This window comes from Erythrolamprus reginae, chromosome 11, assembly GCF_031021105.1.
Source record: "Erythrolamprus reginae isolate rEryReg1 chromosome 11, rEryReg1.hap1, whole genome shotgun sequence".
NCBI classification, from domain to species: domain Eukaryota; kingdom Metazoa; phylum Chordata; class Lepidosauria; order Squamata; family Dipsadidae; genus Erythrolamprus; species Erythrolamprus reginae.
Genome location: NC_091960.1, coordinates 378,792 through 394,770, shown reverse-complemented (window position 1 = coordinate 394,770; position 15,979 = coordinate 378,792). Strand labels below are relative to the sequence as shown.

The window sequence follows — 15,979 nt, the reverse complement described above, 5'->3', positions numbered from 1 at the left end:
TCCATGGGTGTGGCTTGGAGTCAGGTGGGTGTGACTTCAGGTGGGCGTGGTCATGTGACTGGATGAGTGTGGCCAATTTAGCAGTCCATTTTGCCAGGGAGCAGGGGGTCAGCCTAGTTGGCCTCTGAGGTCCCCTCCAGCCTTTGCTGTGTGCATTGCCCCCTCCCCCCCTCCCCCCTCCCTTTGTTTTTTCTCTCTCTCTCTTCTGTGGGAAGCCCCCCCCAAATAAAATTATACTCAAAATAAATAAAAAAGCCAGGGAGAAATGAAGCTGCTAGCAAAGAACCTGCCCGAAGTCCAATAGAGACAATGAGAGGACTGACACTCGGCTCCATTCACACAAGCAGGCAAACGGGTGCAGGGGAAACCCATTCAAAGATTTGGCAGCCAACAAAACACCCAGAATGAGGCGACAGCGTTTATTTATTTATTTATTTATTTATTTATTTATGAGATTTGTATGCCACCCCTCCCTTGCCAAGCGACCTCCTGGCTGAAAGTGAGTCTTTGGAGAGGGGCGCCATAGAAATCTAATTTACTACTATCATTATTATTATTATTATTATTATTATTATTATTATTATTATTATTCCCTTCTAACCCCAGCCTCCTCTCCCCCTCCCCTTTTCTTTCTTTCATGTGAACTTTCAGTGAAAAAAGACCTGAAAAGTTTTTTCTAAAAACCAGGAAGTGATATTGGGGGGGGGGGGCTTGCCCTGCCATTGCTACCAGTTCTCCCAACCAGCCCCAGCAGCTGCTACCCACTCGCCCAAACCGGGAAGATTTCCCCACTGGCGCAGAGCCAGGAAAGGAGACAAAAGTGTCCTCAGGCACAGGCCCCCGACACCCCCCCCCGAACCCCCTCCCAAAGTCCTAGGCCTGCTTCTCAGGCACACTGCCCATATTGACCCCCCCCAGGCTCCTTCGAGGTGGGCAGCCAAAGTGGGAGGGGAGGCAGCTCTCCCAGCCCTCCAAACGTCCAGCTCTGGGAAATGGGGGGGGTCCCAAGAGGCCCCTGTCCCAGGCAAGTCGACTCAGGGGCACCACCTGCTGGCCGCTTCCTTGCCTGCACCCACCACTTCTGGCTAATCTCCCCGAATCCCACTCCTTCCCCCCCACTGCTGGCCTCCCTCCTCCCCACGGACCCTCTGGGGCCTTCACGGGACAAGAGGGCAGAGAACTGCTTCCAACCCCCCAAACTGAGCCCACGGGGGCGGGGGCTGTCTTGCCCTGGGGCTGCAGAGGCAGGCAAATGGGGAGAGGCTGGGATCCTGGCTGCGCTAACCGATGGTGGGAAGAGGGCCTGCAATGGGGCATCGTGGGTGCACAGCAGCCATGGGACGCAGCTGGGCCGTGTGTCAAGTGCCCCCCCCCCGAGATCAGCCAGGAGCGTGTCCAAATGAGGTATCTTTATTGCAGAGTCCACCTCCCTCCCTCCCTCTTCGCTCTCCTCTTCCTCCGCCCAGGGGTGAGGGGGGCAGCAGCAGGAGGGGGCAGCAGCCAGAGGTGCCCCCCACAATGTCCCACAAAGTGCCAAGCACCCCAGGGGGACCCGGGACCCCTCTCTCCCCCGAGACCCCCTCCCTGCATCAAGGCCACCCAGCCCAGCAGTGGCGGCACCCACAAGCAGCTGGGATGGCCAAAGGGGGGGCGGGGCTGGTCAGTCAGGTTCCCACGGCAACGTCTTCCATCCATCACATGGGGCCATCCGTCCCTGTCCCGGAGGAGGCTGCAGGGAGGGGGCTGGGGTTACTCGGAGGGAAGCCCCCTCCCCCCACGCGCAGCCCTCCACCTTATGACCCTCCTTTTCCTCTGCCGCAGCCCCCAAAGCCGAAGGACCTTCCGGGGGCGGGCAGCAGACTCTCCTGGCCGGCCATCATCGGCCAAGCCCCTCCGGAGCGCAGCCCATGGAGCTTCCGAGGCTGAGGCCCTGCCCCACTGCTAACTGGGCTGCCTTCGCAGGGAAAGCCCCCTCCCTGGGTGGGGAGACGACGCCAGTGCCCACCCCGGCCCCTCTGCTCAGGTGAGCTCCCTCCCCTCCTCACCCTGCTGCTGGTGGGCCTCCTTGGCCCTGGCCCTCTCCTTGGCGTCGAAATACCAGACTGTGATGGCGTACCTGGGCAGGCAGCAGGAAGCAGGTGAGGAGGGGGCAGTGGAGAGAGCTGAGCTAATGGGGGGAGGAGTTTCTATGGGTAGCAATATACAGGTAGGGCACAAGAATACTCCCCCCCCTTGGTGCTTCTTAGCATCTTCCACCCCCTGCCTGAGCTGAGGAGGAGGGCAGCCCCCCCCAGCCTTTCCCAGCAGCAGCCCAGAAGCCTCTGGGGGAGGGGTCTTCTATTCCAGCCCAGGGACCCGGGGAAAGGGCTCGTTTGCAGGCCCGGTCACCTGGTAGCATAGGCAGGCTTCACTTGGTGGGGGTTGCGCTGGTCAGACCAGAAGATCAGCAGCCGGTCAAAGATGGGGTTGATGTTGGCCACGGTGGGGCGGCCCTCTGGGAAGATCTGCAGCAGGCCCCCATGCACCTGGGCCAGAGGGGGCCAGAGGGGGAGACGGTGGGCATTGGAAGGGCAGCCCCTTGCCCAGGCCTGGCTGGCCACCACGGAAAGGCCTCTGCCCGAGACCCCTTTGAGGGAAGCCCCCCACCCCTGCTCCTTGCAGCCTTCTAGCAGCCGTGGAAACCCCCTGACTTCCTGCCTTCCAAGACTGGGGAGTCCACTTGGGGGGCAGCTTCCTTTCCCTGTCACAATGATCAAGCTGCTCTGAGTGGCCTCGGAAGGGACCCCTGAAGCCCCCCACCAAGCCTGGGAGTTGCAGCCCCGCCCCCTACCTCACCCGCCCCCACCTACCTTGCTGTCCCACTTCCGGTTCAGATAGTAGATGCAGGTGACGCAGCGCCCGTCTCCGCGGGGGTTGTCCACGTGCCGCACGTAGCCCAGGCCATTGCCAGGGTAACAGGCCACCATGGCCTGGGGGGGCAGGGGTAGAGGAGGGGGAGGGGATGAGCAGCTGCCAATCCACTGGAGCTGCCTCAGAAGGTCCCCGCCCCCCCAGCCAGCCCGCCAGCCGCAGAGGCCATGCCAGGGGAGGGGACTCTTCTGCCCTCCTCCTACGGGGGCTGAGGCCAAATCCTTTGACCCCCATGTTCTCTTTGGGGGCAAGAGGCTCTCCTTTCAGAGGGTGGCCCGGTCCCTCCCCACCCCTCCCTTGCTCAACCAGAGGACCCAGGGCAGACAAAAGCTGCACTCAGCACATGCTCAGAGGCAAAGTTATCTGCAGGAGCTATTTGCAAGTGGCCCCCTCTGAGCACTGGCGGTGTGTGTGCAGGGAAAGCCCCACCCGTGAGAGGGATGCAGGCGGGGGTCCCCACACAAGGCCTCTGCCCTGCCTGTCTCTTCCTTGGGCAGTCAGCAGGGACCCCCCTCCCTGCGCTGGAGCTGCTCCCTCCGGCTGGGCCGCTGCCAAACACGTGGTGGCTCTTCCCTGCAGGGTCAGCGGAGGACAGCGGGAGGAGGTGCCGGCCGAGGGAGGCGGTGCAGTTGCCCGAGGGGAGGTTCCCCTTCTTCCCCCTCCCCCCCGGGCTCAGAGAGGCTGCAGAGGCTGCTTGTCAGAAACACCCGGGACCACTGAGCCCCTCACCCACAGCTGCCCAAGAGGGCGTCCCTCCCTTCCAGGATAGGGAGCCCAGGAAGAGCCAAACGCCCCGAGGGAGGCCTTGGGGAAAATTGGAAGGGGCCCCCAGCGCCAAGCCCCCCCCCCCGTTTAAGGTCGGGGAGTGGAGGGAGGGAGGAGGTCACGCAGAGCCCCGAGGGAGCGCCTGGAGGGGCCGCCGTGCGCGGGGGCGGGGGGACTCGCTCACCTTCGTCCGCCCGTTGATCTCGTAGCCGCCCAGCTTCCCGGCGCAGTGCAGGATGAGCTCGTCGAGGCTGGCCATGAGGGCGCCGATGGCCCGGCAGCCGGGCTCCCGGCCTTCCACCCAGGCGACCTGGTCCCCGCGGATGCGGCGCGCGGGCCCGGCTCGGCGAAGCGCCAGCTGCCCGTCCTGGAAGTGTCCGCCGCGGTGCAGCGCCTCCACCTGCGCCAGGACCTCCCCGCCCAGCGGCTCCCCGAGGAAGGCGTCCCGCACGCACAGGCCGTAGCGCGCAAGACAGGGCACCACCAAGTCCCGGGCCAGCCGGGCGGCCGACACGCGCCGGGGGGCGGCTGGCTCCTTCCGCTGCGGCCGCTCGGCCGGGCGCTGCGCCTCCCGCTTTGGCTCCCGGGTCAGGGCCAGCCAGAGGAGGCCGCGCACCGTCCGCCCTTTGCCCGCCACCGCCGCCGCCGGGAGGGAGGCGTCCATCTCAGGGCCCGGCCGAGCATCTTCCAGGCGTCGGTGCGGCCCGGCGCGGCTCCCGGAGTGACCGGGGCCGGTTGCCTGCAGGAGGGAGAGGAGGAGGCGCTGCGCTCGGAACGGCTGCCCCGGGAAGGAACGAAGCCAGGCCGGCCAGCCGATCGCAGGGCCCATCATCCCTGGCCTGCGGCCGAGGATGCCTGGACCGCGACCCCGCGAGCAGCTGGGAGACCCGGGCGGGAAGGGGCCGCGTTCCGGGGGCAAACCGGGTCACCGAGTGCTGCCACCGCCCGATTCTGGGGAAGCCGTGGCCGCGCAGCCTGGCCTTTGCGCCCGAGGAGTCGCCAGCAGGGCGGCGGCCTCTCTCCGGGTCAGGGCCGCGCTCTACTCGGGAAGGGGCCCGTCCGCAGCGCGCGCCGGGCGCTTCTCACCTGCGCGGGAGCCGCTGCCGGTTCTCCCGGCCTCTGGCCCAGCGCCCGCCCCGGGGAGCCCGAGCGGCGGGGGGGCAGCGCGCGGGGGGACTGCTACTTCCTGCACGCCCGGAGCTTCGCTTCCCTGCCGAAGCCGCCTGGCCAGCGGCGCCTTGAGCCGGATCGCTCCGGGAGCTGCGCGGGGTAGCCGCAGGGAGCGTCTTCCGCAGCGCTGCAAGCCAAAGGGGCCGGCCCTCCTCCGGGCCCCGAGCGACCCCGCTGCTCGTCGCCTTCTCCCCCGTCGCCACTCCGGGCAGACGCGGCGCCTCTCGCCCGCCAGCGGAGGTCGGAGCCAGGCAGCGGGGGCGCGGCACAGGGGCAGCCACAGCGCTTCTCCCGACTCGCCCCGGCCAAGCGCTCCCGGAAGGCTGCCCATCGCCAGCGGCCCCCTCCGCCCCGCCGGTCTCCGGAGGAGGGGCCGTTCCTCCAGGTTGGACAAAATGTCCCCGACACCCGGCCAAGGGAGCCCAACGGTCAGCTCGGGTCAGTCCTCGGAGGCTTCGGGTGGCAAAAGAACTCCGCCTTTCCTAAGCGGCCCCGCAAGGAACCCACGCGGCCCATCTCCATGGAAACCAACTGTTTCCTCCCTCCCGGGAATTATTTGCCTCCATTTCCCAAAAGGTTGGAAAAGGAAATCATCAAGGGGGGGGGGTGAATTCTGGCGGAGGGGCTTCTGGTCTGAGGTTGCAGCTTCCCCTCCCCTCAGATGCTGCAGGCAAGCCCAAAGGGACATTGTCTCCCCCAATGGCAAACCACAGATGCCCCCTCACGTCCACTTTTTGAGGCTCCCAAAATGAGGCTGCTCCCCTCCAGGGGTCTCTGTGAAGGGCTTTAGGTTCTCCATAGATTAACTGGGAAACTGCTGTTTTAATTGTTGCTCTTTATTTTCTGATAATGTCTTTCAATTTGTCTGTTTGTTCAATTTGTAATTTCTATTCAATTACAGGCAAAAATGTAATAAAGCATACAAATCCTGGAGAACTCAAGTAAGGATTCGGTCTGAGTTAAGTTCAAAGTTCTACAGGATCATTCCTTGATATGTTTATTGCATATAGGTTCAGTCCATGGCGCCTTGTCACGGTGATGTTGTTATTAAAGGGCTGTAGAATTTGTCTTCCATGAGATTCAGGGATCTGGTGGTTCCTGGTCCCTCCCTCTCTCCAGCAAAGGACGGGATCAGCTTAGGGCGTCTTGACAAGAGGAATCCCACGGAAAAGGCCTCTTTCTCCAGCTGAAAGGCAATTATCTCCCCGGCAGAGCCTCAATTGGGGCAAACTGCAGGGTTCCCTCCACCTGGGGGTCCATCCATCTTTGGAAAAATTTAAAAATGACCTGCGCCCAAGCAAGGACGGGGACATTTGGCGACTAAGCCACCCACGAGAGGGAAGGCTCCATTGCCCACGTTAAGGGAGGAGGGGGCTTTTGGGCTTCGCTTTTGGGCTGGAGCATTTTCCGCCCTTCCCAACTGAACACGATTCGGACAGGAGGTTGCAGAAATCATGGTGGAAACAGCTCCTTCCCCCAGAAGGCCCGATGGAGCTGATGGCCAGAAGGCTCCAAATGGCCAGGGCTGCAGGGCCCACTGCCACACTCCTGGCCGGCTCCACCTCCGACGGGGAAGGGGAGGGCAGCTACTTGGATGAGATTCCCAAAGGAGGTCAGCCGGGGTTAGAAACAGCCCATCTCGCCCCACAACCGGGGCTTATTTCGGTCCTACCAGCAGCCTGCCCTGCATTGAAGTAGCCTTCGGCCCTTCTGCTGTGAGTGACCATATAAGCATTGCTTCAAAAAGGGGAAAGGCATCACAATTATGAAATTTGTAAAAAAAGGGGGGGCAACCATTTTATGTATGAGTGTCAGTTTCACGGCCTTAAAGTGGGAGGGAACATTTGCATTTATAGGGAAAAATAAAAATAAATAAAACTGAAGATTTAAATCTCAAACTGCGTATAACTGTCAGGTGTTCAACTCTGGGGGGGGGGAGGAAACCCCCCTTCCAAGCTGAAGGGAATCAAACCAGGGAGGCTGCCAATGAGGGCAGGGACCCCACCTGCAAAGCGAGGCCCTTCCTGCCCTAAGCACAGAAGAATAAATAACAAAGAAAAACACTTAAAAATACAACCTGAATCCCATCCCGCCCCCCTTCCTTTCTTTTGGGAGGGGTCCCAGCAGGAGAGGAAGCGGAACCTGCCCAGCCCCCAAGCAGCAGCAGAGACTCCCAGCTGAAAACAGAAACCCCACCCCCCACCTTCTCAGCAGGTGACTATGAAATGGGGAGGGGAGGGGAGGAGAAAGCCGCTGCCCCAACTCAGAGCGCCTCCTCTCCCTTCCATGGCCAGAAGCAGGTCAAGAGCTGCCATCCCGCCTTCCGTCCTCAGCGGACCAGCCACCTCATCCAAACCCACTTGGCTGCAGCCAGGCCTCAGTCTGAACGATCCCAGCACCAGTGGGTCGACAGGCAGGGGGGCAGCTCCTGGCCCACGGGAGAAAGGTGGAGGGACAGGGGGAGCCAGGCCCTGTCGGAGGGGGACGGACGGAGGGGACCCCTGCTCAGAGCTGGAGCCTCTCAAGAGACCCCCCACAAAGCCATCGTCTCCCCTGCAGGAGCCGGACAGCAGAGGGACCACGCACAAGAAGCTACAGGAGTGAAGGGCCCACTCCTCTGGGGCAGCCAGGGCCCTTTGTCCATTGTGGGGCTTCTGCCTCTCAGGCTGGTGCTGCCATACTTGAAAGCCTGTGGGAGGCCAAGCTGACCCAAAGGGAGGAAAGTGCCTGGAGGGGACCCCAGCCAAACCCCAGCGCCCCCAAAACCCGGCCCTGCCCTCGCCCAGCAGCTGCGGCCCCAGGGGGGAAACAAAGAAGGCGGGTGCCGGCCGAGACACTGGCCAAGCGTAAGAGGGGTCTGGAGAGAACAACGCCAGAGTTCCCACCTGCCCCACAACTGTGCCCCCCCCCCCGCCCAATTCTTAAAGCAGGTTCAGATTCAGTGCAGTGTGAAAGAGTTCGAGGTCTTACAGGGCGGAGAAAGACGGAGGGAAAGGAAGCACAGCCCCCCGAGAGGGAGACGGACACTTGCCAATCAGAGGGAGCGGCTGCTGTTCAGCTAGAGGCGGCAGCCACAGGGCACATGGCCTATAGGGGCACCCCCCCACACACACACACGGCCCTTTGGGGAGCAGCAGTGTGGTGCAGTGGGGGCAGGCAGGGGGGGCCCACAGCCACTCGTGCCAACCTTCCGCTGGGAAATCTGAGAGCCGAATGTGCAGCCCTGCTTGTCCTTGTGACAGGAGGCCGGACAAAGGGAGCGAAGCGGCCGGCAGTGGCCGTGGCAGCAGCAGCAGGGGGGCAGCGGGGTCTTCAGCCCACGGGGCCTGTGGCTTCGGAGAACCAGACCGGAGAAGAGGCTTCTGGTAGCAGCAGTCCCAGCGCTGAGGAAAGAGGGGGGAGGGGCTGGGCCCGGCAGAGGCACCAGGGCTTTGCGCCTCCCTCTGGGGGCCACGCAGCTCGAAGGTGCTCCGAGGCATCTTGGGGGCTAGAGCCAGGCCGTGGGGTGGGCTGGGGGGCTATTTTCAGAGATGGCACCAGGCACCGCGGACGGAGGGCCCTGAATGGCAGAGTCCCTGGGGAGGAGCTCCAGCTCACCTGGCCAGCCGGTGGGGACCTGGGCCCTAGCAGGTGCACGGCTGCCGCGCCTGTGCCTGGCTACTCCGGGGCTGCCGCAGCTGCCGCAAGGACACGTCCCCGTACTGGATACCTGAGCCCATCCTCTCTGGGTCAAGCTCACCTGGCAGGGGAAGAGACAGTCAGGTGCCAGTGGCTACAGGCCCACAATCGCTCGGCCCCAGAGCCTCGTCGCCCGGCGGGTCAACCTACCCAGAGTGAGTTTGGCAGGTCCCAGGGTGGCTGCCTGGTCTTGGCACATCGCCCAGAGCTTGGGAGAGCCCGGTTTCAACCAGCTCAAAGCCATTAAACCACCAAGCTGTGCTTTTCCACTCCTGGCCCAGGCGGTTGAGGGATCAACCAAAAGATTTGTACCGCTGACTGCACAACAGTCTCCATAGTTACGTGCCACCCAGAGTCCTTCAGGCATATGGGTCAAATAACTAACTAACTAACTAAATAAATAAATGACACACCTGATTCGATTTTATTCAGTATGGTCCGTGCACACTTCAGGAAAGCTTCTTCCACATTCTCTCCGGTCAAGGCACTGGTCTCGAGAAACATCAGCTCTGCCGGGCGGGAAGAAGCCCCGGATTAAGACCACTGCCCTCACGCTCCAACCTACGTCCTGGACCCAGAAGGCAGCCTCGGTCCAAGCAACGGATGCGTGGGAGGAGCCCTCCTGCACCCCAGGACAGACACCTACACCAAGGGGAGCTGAGCAGGGTGATGGGAGATCAAGTCCCCCAGGCAGAGGCAGATGCAGCCGTTGATCTCAGCAGCAGCTCACTCTGGCCAACTCTCCCTGCTTTAGTCCAGCAGGTCAAGCGCGTAGGGGGCCCCGGAAGGGAGGCGAGAGCAACTGCTCCCCTTTCCACCCAGTGGGGCACTGAGGTGCTACCAGGGAAAGCAACGCTCCAGGGGCCGAGCTCCCTCCAGCATCAACCCCCCCTCCCCCCATTACCATTCTCTTGAGCAAAACGAGAAGCTTCCAGAAAAGTGACTTCCCGGTCAGCATCCAAATCCTTCTTGTTGCCGCATAGAATAATAACAATATTGAGGCTGGCCAGAGTCCGGGCATCGGTTAGCCAATTGGTCAAGGCATTGTAGGTCTCTCTGCTGCAAGACAGAAGGGACAGACTGAATGCCAGGTAGGGAAAGGCCTAGGAGACTCCGAGGGAAAGGAAACAATTTCTGCATGACCTGCTTCGCCAGCTTCCTCCCCCAAATTCCCCAGCTGGCCTTCGGGTAACTGACCCCACCCCCCAGCCATTCTGCATGTTAATGTGCTCCTCTGCCTTGCACCCCAAATTTGGCCAAGAAACAGCATTGCAGATTTTCTTCTACAATGAAAGTAGCCTGTGAAGAGCCGTAGCAGAAACAGCCCCTTCCCGGTTTGGGTAATGGCCGAGGGGTGGGGGGCAACGTGCTCACCTTGTGATGTCATACACCAAAAGTGCCCCCGCTGCACCTCTGTAATAGCTTCTAGTAACAGACCTGGAGAGAAAGTGAACAAAGCGTCAGGCAGCGCTGGCAGACTGGGTGCAAGGCCAGCTATGGAAGGGGCACTCGCACAGGCCAACTTGAACTTCATTTCTAGGTGGGCTCCGAGATGCTGGATTGTGCGCTTAGAGCCACGGTTATTACTCTCAAAACTTTTGGGAGCTACGGAGCATTCTCTAGGCCAGTGTTTCCCAACCTTGGCCACTTGAAGATATTTGAATGCTGACTGGGGAATTCTGGGAGTTGAAGTCCAGATATCTTCAAGTGGCCAAGGTTGGGAAACACTGCTGTAGGCCATGTGGGATAGGTTTGGATTCAACCGTGCAGACAAGGCATTCTTGGCTTCGGAGAAGACTCTGAAACACTGGAATGGCATCTGAAGCCTTGCACAAATAAGCCTTTATTTATTTATGTTTTTATTTTATTTCTTAGGTTTGTATGCCGCCCCTCTGCCCAGACGGGAAAGAACTCTTCTCCCCCCCCCCCCCAGGTGGCGTCAAGCTCTTCAAAGACAGAACGTGTTGGCAACTGAGATAGTGGGGCTGAGGGCTGACCAGGGCGACCCTTGCCGCAGAGCCCCGAGGGTCCCACCGGGATGGCCCCGCGCCCCCCTCCCCCTCCCGCGGCGGCTGACCTGAACCGCTCCTGCCCCGCCGTGTCCCAGATCTGCAGCTTCACCGTCTTGCCGCCGACCGTCGCCACCTTAGAGCCGAACTCCACCCCGATGGTGTGGTTGGAGTCCTGCTTGACTGCCGGGCGGGGCGAGAGGGCGGAGAGTCACGCGGGGCAGCCCGGGCCGCGCCCCCTCCCCTGACCCGGGAGCCCCCCCCTTCCCCTCCGCGCCCCCCCGCTCACACTTGCTCTCGATGAACTGGTGCAGCAGGCAGGACTTGCCCGCGCCGGCGCTGCCGATCACCAGGAACTTGAAGAGGAAGTCTGCGGAGGAGACAGAGAGGCGGGAGGCAGCCCTTGCAGAGCCCCCGCCCCCGCCCCCCGCCGCGCTCTCCCCCGGCCTCGCCGCCCACGCACCGTAGGTCTCCGACATGGCAGCCGACGCGGCGGCTCTCGCCCGCTCCTCCGCCCGCCGGCCTCGTCGCGCAATATGGCGGCGCCCAGGGAGCCGGCCGAGACGGGCGTCGCGGGGAGATGACGTCAGAGACCGAGCCAATGAGAACGGGAACTCAGGCCGTGCCACCAATCAGAGGACGGCTGCTCGGACGGAGGCGGGGCCGGTTGGACTGTCCTGCGCTTCTGCCTGCCTGCCTGCCTTTCTTCGTTCGGGGCCCCCGCGAGACGTCCCGGCTGCCTCTCGGCCACAAAGGCGCTCGCCTGCCTTGCCCCCTCCTCCCTCCGAGCCCTTCCCGGCCTCCCCGTCTGATCGGCAGCCCAGCCTGAGGCGGCCCTTCCGGTGCACTCATGCGCCGCCCCCCCCCACTCGGGCCAGGAGCCGCGGGGGGCAGCGGGGGGCACACGGGCCTCGGCCTGGAGAGGGAGAGGCTGGCGAGGCAGCGAGAAGCTGCTGTTGCCAAGGCCGCCCGGTCCTTTCCCCCGGGGGAACAGCCCTGCCCGGCAGGCACAACGGTGGGGGGGGGGGGGCATTGAGGGACACAGGGGGCCTCCCCCCCCCTCGGACAAAGGGATGGAATCCCGGACCGGAACCCGCTCAGAAACCCCCCCCCCCCCCCGTGCTGCAGGCTCTTGGCACCTCAGCCCGCCAGGTGTGCGGAAGGGCCGGCTAAGCCTGGGAGGCTTCCCCCCCCCCCCCCTGCCTTCCTTATCTTGAGCAAGTCAACGCTGTGGGAGTCGCCTGTTCTGGGTGGGGCAGTTTTGTTGACTGGGGGAGGAAGCAGCAGGCTGCCCTGAAAGGGAGGTTGGGCTGCTGCTAGAATGGATACTTGGTCCTTATCAACCAAGTTTCGCTTCCCCCCCCCCCCCCGCCCCTGCTCCCATTAATATTAACCTCATAAGCCCCGTTACATCTTGCCAAGCTGCACAATGCTGCCCGGGCCATCGGAGTCCGTCTTCCGGTGCTTCTGCTGTGTGCAGGAAGCTCTCCTTTACCAGCATTGATGGTGCTACCTGGTTTGGGTAATGGAACTTCCCAAGGACCCTGTTCTCCTCACAGAAGGCCCACACCCTGGGGTCCAAGGAGGAGGGTCCCACACCCTGTTTAGGGGAAAGTACATTTAGACAGGTAATGGGTGCACAGAGAATGCAGAAAGAAAATATTCAGTGCAGAGGGACAGAAATATCGCACCACCTCAAACTTCCTTCCATGGGAATATTTGGGCAGGGTGGTCAGCTGGCACTGGGCACTCCTGTCAATCTGTGGAGCTGTGACTACAGCTGGAAGAGCAGCAGGGTAGAGAGAGGCTGGGATTAATATCCCGCAGGGATCCCGAGCAAGAGAAGAGGACTAAAACAAGGGACCCAAGATTAAGGCCTGGGATTTGCTATCGTATGTAATTTTTAAAAAATTGAAATCCAGTTAGCACTGTTCTCTGAAGCATTTTGCTAACTGTGTTTTTCAAAGCATGTCATTTCACTTTTCCAAATCATACTATTACATTATGCGTTTCTGTTTATAATAAAATAAGTTCCTTGGTCAAAACTCTGCACCAGCAGGTGCTCCAATTGGTTCTGCTTTCCCCACTTTTTGCACTTTGATCTGTCCACCCTGGTGGGTCCTGTCCTGCGCGGGCAGCCTCTTCCGCTTGAGGCATTCTGCTTCAGGAGGGGGCACAGCCCTGGGCCCCCAACCCAGCAACACTGCCCCAGAGTGAAGGGTGCCAGGCCCCACCCCTGGGGCAGGGGGGAGGGTGCTGTCCCCAGGGCTACCGCACACAGAGATACTTGTTCCACCAGTCTCTGGAGAGGGCCCAGATGCAGCTGGGTGGGGCCCTCTGTCCCTTGGGGCCCTCAGCGGCCCGCAGCCCCAAGGCAATGGCGGTGTCAAAGACTTCCTTCAGATTCTGCTGGGTGAGGGCGGAGCACTCCACGTAGCCGTCCAGGCCCAGCTTCCTGGCCAGAGAGCGGCCTGCCGACGGAGGCACCGGCTTCTCCTGGTGGCGGGAGAGCGCAATCAGCACCTTGACGTCCTGGCGCAGGTCCGACTGGGTCCCCACCAGCAGCACCGGGGCGGAAGGGCAGTGGCGGCGCACCTGCGGGTACCACTTGTCCACCACATTCCGGAAGGAGGTGGGCGCCACCACGCTGAAGCAGAGCAGGCAGACGTCGGCCTTCGGGCAACAGGCCGGCCACAAGGCGTCCAGCTCATCCTGCCAGCAGAACGGGAGGGGCACCGCGTGAGGAGACCTGCCCCTCCCCCCTAGAGCCCCTCCCTCCCCCCCAGGCCCAGCCTTGGCTTTGGCAAACAGATGCTCAGGGCAAACGAAGTCGGGCCAAAGTTCACCTGGGATGCAGCACAAACATCACAGCTTGGACAGAGCCCCCACCGCCACCCGTGACCAGCCTCTTCCTTGCATTAACAATGTCATAAATCATCGCTGGGATCCTGAGTGCGCCTGTCTCTGGCTCCCACACATGGCTTGGGGGGGGATGAAAAGAAGGTGGAGGGCAGAGCAAAGCCCCCCCCATTTCTCCGGGGAGGGGCTCTGGGCACCGGGGTGGATCCCAGGTAGGAGTCAAAGCAGAGCGGGGCTGCCTCCGAGCACCTCCCAAAGCGGTGTCGGCGGGATCCACTTTTGCAAAGTTCCGGTCGCAAAGCCAACGCCCCGCACGGCGGGCTGATTTCCCGGCTGCAGGGCCCGCCGCCCCGCTTGCCAGGTGTCGCTTCCCGGGGCTCCGGACAAGCCCTTACCTGCCCGGCCGTGTCGCACAGCTGGAGGCGGATGGGGGCCCCGTCCACCTGGACCACAGCTGGGGAAACACGACAGGAGCTCCGGTCAACCGACGGCCCGAGGGGCTGGGCGCTCCTCCCCCGGAGGAGTCTGTTCCGGCGCCCCCGGACCCTCCGCCCCCCCGCCAGCCTGCGCACCCGGCGCCGGCAAAGGCAGCGCCCTCCCCTCCGCCGCGACGGTACCGGAGAAGCGGTCGAGCCCCGTGGGGACGTAGCGCGCGGGGAAGCCGTTGGTGCTGTAGCTGAGCGCCAGGCTGGTCTTGCCCACCGCGCCGTCGCCCAGCAGCACGCACTCCACCGCCCGCAGCGGCCGGCCCCCCCGGCGGGCTCGGGGACGGTGCGGGGGCACGGGCGGCAACGGCATCGTCGGACCGCGGCGGCGCTGGGAGGCAAGGAGGCTCGTTTGCCTGGCCCCGCCCTCTGGCCGCCGACCTTCAGGCACCTGCAGCCCGGCCCCGCCGGCCTTGAGAGCGAGGGAGCGGCCCGACCGCGCCTTCCAGCAGGGAGGTCTCGAGCGGCGGCTCCTTCCCCGTGCGCCCTACCGGAACGCGCCTCCCTGCCCTCGAGGAGCCCCACCGAGAGCGGCTCTCCATCTGGCAGGGCAGGGGGGGAGAATGGGCCACCTTCCCTGGTCTGGCTGGAGACCTCCAGCTCTCCTTCCTTGTTTCATTTTGGAGGGGGGGGCGTTTCCCCTGATTTTAAGGCCTTCTTGAGGCTGGGTGTCCCAGCAGCCAACAGGAAGCCCTGGACCCTGGGGGGGCAGAGGGTCAGCTGGCAGCCCCCTGCTGCGCCCAGGCAGATGCTTTGCCCTCCCACCTGGGGTTGCAGGATCCTGCAAAACTCGTTTGGCATGGAGCTCCTCCCATTGTCCTGGGCAAGGGCCCCACCAGGAAAAGAGCGAAGCTGGGCAAGAGTCCAGCCGGCCTTCCTACATGGGGCTGTCTTTGAAGAGTGTTCGGAAACTCCAGATGGTGCAGAATGCGGCCGCGAAAGCAATCATGGGCTTTCCCAGATATGCCCACGTCTCATCAACACTCCACGGCTTGCACTGGCTGCCGATCAGTTTCCGGTCCCAATGAAGTGTTGGTAATGACCCGTAAAGACCTACATGGCATTGGACCAGAATACCTTCGGGACTGCCTTCTGCCGCACGAATCTGAGAGACCGATTAGGTCCCACAGAATTGGCCTTCTCCTGGTCCTGTCAACTAAATGCCGTCTGGCGGGACCCAGGGGAAGAGCCTTCTCTGTGGCGGCCCCAGCCCTCTGGAACCAACTCCCCCCAGAGATTATGACTGCCCCCACCCTCCTTGCCTTTCGAAACCTCCTGAAGACCCACCTATGTTGCCAGGCATGGGGAAATTAATATACCCCCAGCTATGGTTATATGTATGGTTAGATTGTGTGATTGTTTTCTTTTTTATAATGGGTTTTAAATTGTTTTTTAACATTAGATTTGCACATGTATTATTGTTGTGAGCCGCTCCGAGTCTTAATGGCCACACTTGGTTCGGCCGAACTTGGCGGCGGAGTTCAGGTAAGTTCGCTGAACCCAAAATCTAATAAATTATTTATTATTTATTCCTCCTGCTCCCCCCCCCCCCCCCCCCCGCAGAGAATCCCAAGCCCGAGTAGCTGGTTAGACTGGGCAGCAGGAGCTCCAGTGCCACCACACCATCACACAAGCTCCAAGCTGCCAGGAAGCCAAAGCTGGAATGAGCCGATGGCCCCTCCCTATTCCTACTTGGGGGGGGGGGGGGCGGCAGGCCTTTTCTGCACTGGAACCCTTGGGCCCTGAGCACAGGAGGGAGGGCAGAAGTTGCAACCCTCTGGGGAAGCCCCTCAAGGGACACAGCGTCTTCCTGAAATCTTGAGGGGGACACCGCCCCAGGAATCTGCGTGGCCCCAACCCTGCCCGCCTTTTGCAAGGCTCTGGGGTGCTGGCCCTTCCCCAGGGGCCGGAGCCGCGATGGTGACCTTGGGTGGCCTGCAGCTGAGAACAAAGGCCTGGTCTTCAGCAGAACCGGCACTAGGACCGAGTCCCACCCATCTGGGGTTCCATTTTGCAGCACTGTAAGTCACTGAAGCCCCAGCCCCACCACCGCCCTGCCCACTCGGATTCTGAACGTCCAGCCACGTGGTGTCCAGCACCAGC

General features: G+C 62.2%; 3 protein-coding genes across 8 annotated transcripts; all 3 read right to left on the bottom strand.

The window, feature by feature from the left end:
• Positions 1 to 418: 418 nt before the first annotated feature.
• EGLN2 (egl-9 family hypoxia inducible factor 2) lies at positions 419 to 5,397 on the bottom strand. 3 transcript variants are annotated; one of them, XM_070764345.1, is made up of 5 exons: positions 4,762 to 5,397; positions 3,860 to 4,414; positions 2,850 to 2,969; positions 2,389 to 2,525; positions 419 to 1,729 (listed from the first exon to the last, which is right to left on the bottom strand). In XM_070764345.1, exons 2-5 carry the CDS (start codon positions 4,337 to 4,339, stop codon positions 1,411 to 1,413), a joined length of 1,056 nt encoding a protein of 351 aa, XP_070620446.1. In that variant the 5' UTR covers positions 4,340 to 4,414; positions 4,762 to 5,397; the 3' UTR covers positions 419 to 1,410. The 3 variants fall into 3 exon arrangements, with proteins under 3 accessions (XP_070620446.1, XP_070620445.1, XP_070620447.1); XM_070764346.1 differs by lacking the exon at positions 4,762 to 5,397 and adding an exon at positions 2,046 to 2,116 and having other exon boundaries at positions 1,595 to 1,729; positions 3,860 to 4,627; XM_070764344.1 differs by lacking the exon at positions 4,762 to 5,397 and having other exon boundaries at positions 3,860 to 4,627.
• Positions 5,398 to 5,665: 268 nt separating this feature from the next.
• On the bottom strand, positions 5,666 to 11,524 carry RAB4B (RAB4B, member RAS oncogene family). Its single transcript, XM_070764354.1, has 8 exons — positions 10,996 to 11,524; positions 10,822 to 10,902; positions 10,601 to 10,715; positions 9,898 to 9,960; positions 9,428 to 9,582; positions 8,937 to 9,032; positions 8,443 to 8,584; positions 5,666 to 8,228 (listed from the first exon to the last, which is right to left on the bottom strand). The coding sequence occupies exons 1-7, from the start codon at positions 11,009 to 11,011 to the stop codon at positions 8,469 to 8,471; spliced, it is 642 nt and encodes a 213-aa protein (XP_070620455.1). The 5' UTR covers positions 11,012 to 11,524; the 3' UTR covers positions 5,666 to 8,228; positions 8,443 to 8,468.
• Positions 11,525 to 12,402: 878 nt separating this feature from the next.
• LOC139174178 (rho-related GTP-binding protein RhoU-like) lies at positions 12,403 to 15,376 on the bottom strand. Of its 4 annotated transcripts, none has more exons than XM_070764352.1 (4): positions 13,964 to 15,376; positions 13,787 to 13,845; positions 13,128 to 13,244; positions 12,403 to 13,028 (listed from the first exon to the last, which is right to left on the bottom strand). In XM_070764352.1, exons 1-4 carry the CDS (start codon positions 14,187 to 14,189, stop codon positions 12,801 to 12,803), a joined length of 630 nt encoding a protein of 209 aa, XP_070620453.1. In that variant the 5' UTR covers positions 14,190 to 15,376; the 3' UTR covers positions 12,403 to 12,800. The 4 variants fall into 4 exon arrangements, with proteins under 4 accessions (XP_070620453.1, XP_070620454.1, XP_070620450.1 ...); XM_070764353.1 differs by having other exon boundaries at positions 14,009 to 15,371; XM_070764349.1 differs by having other exon boundaries at positions 12,403 to 13,244; positions 13,964 to 15,371.
• Positions 15,377 to 15,979: the final 603 nt, after the last annotated feature.

Bases quoted from the DNA above. Each gene is read 5' to 3' on its own strand.
- EGLN2 (XM_070764344.1), bottom strand. From the start codon at position 4,507: ATGATGGGCCCTGCGATCGGCTGGCCGGCCTGGCTTCGTTCCTTCCCG. The intron at 2,970-3,859 runs GTGAGCGAGTCC...CTGCCCCCCCAG, and splicing joins AGATCAACGGGCGGACGAAG to GCCATGGTGGCCTGTTACCC. The intron at 1,730-2,388 runs GTGACCGGGCCT...CCCTCCCTGCAG, and splicing joins AAGCCTGCCTATGCTACCAG to CCTCCTCCGGGACAGGGACG.
- RAB4B (XM_070764354.1), bottom strand. The intron at 9,961-10,600 runs GTCAGCCGCCGC...CTTTCTCTCCAG, and splicing joins GCGGGGCAGGAGCGGTTCAG to GTCTGTTACTAGAAGCTATT. The intron at 8,585-8,936 runs GTGTGTCATTTA...TTCCCCTGCCAG, and splicing joins ACTGAATAAAATCGAATCAG to GTGAGCTTGACCCAGAGAGG.
- LOC139174178 (XM_070764349.1), bottom strand. From the start codon at position 14,189: ATGCCGTTGCCGCCCGTGCCCCCGCACCGTCCCCGAGCCCGCCGGGGG. The intron at 13,846-13,963 runs GTGCGCAGGCTG...GTGTTTCCCCAG, and splicing joins GCTGCCTTTGCCGGCGCCGG to CTGTGGTCCAGGTGGACGGG. The intron at 13,245-13,786 runs GTAAGGGCTTGT...TTCTGCTGGCAG, and splicing joins TGTGCGACACGGCCGGGCAG to GATGAGCTGGACGCCTTGTG.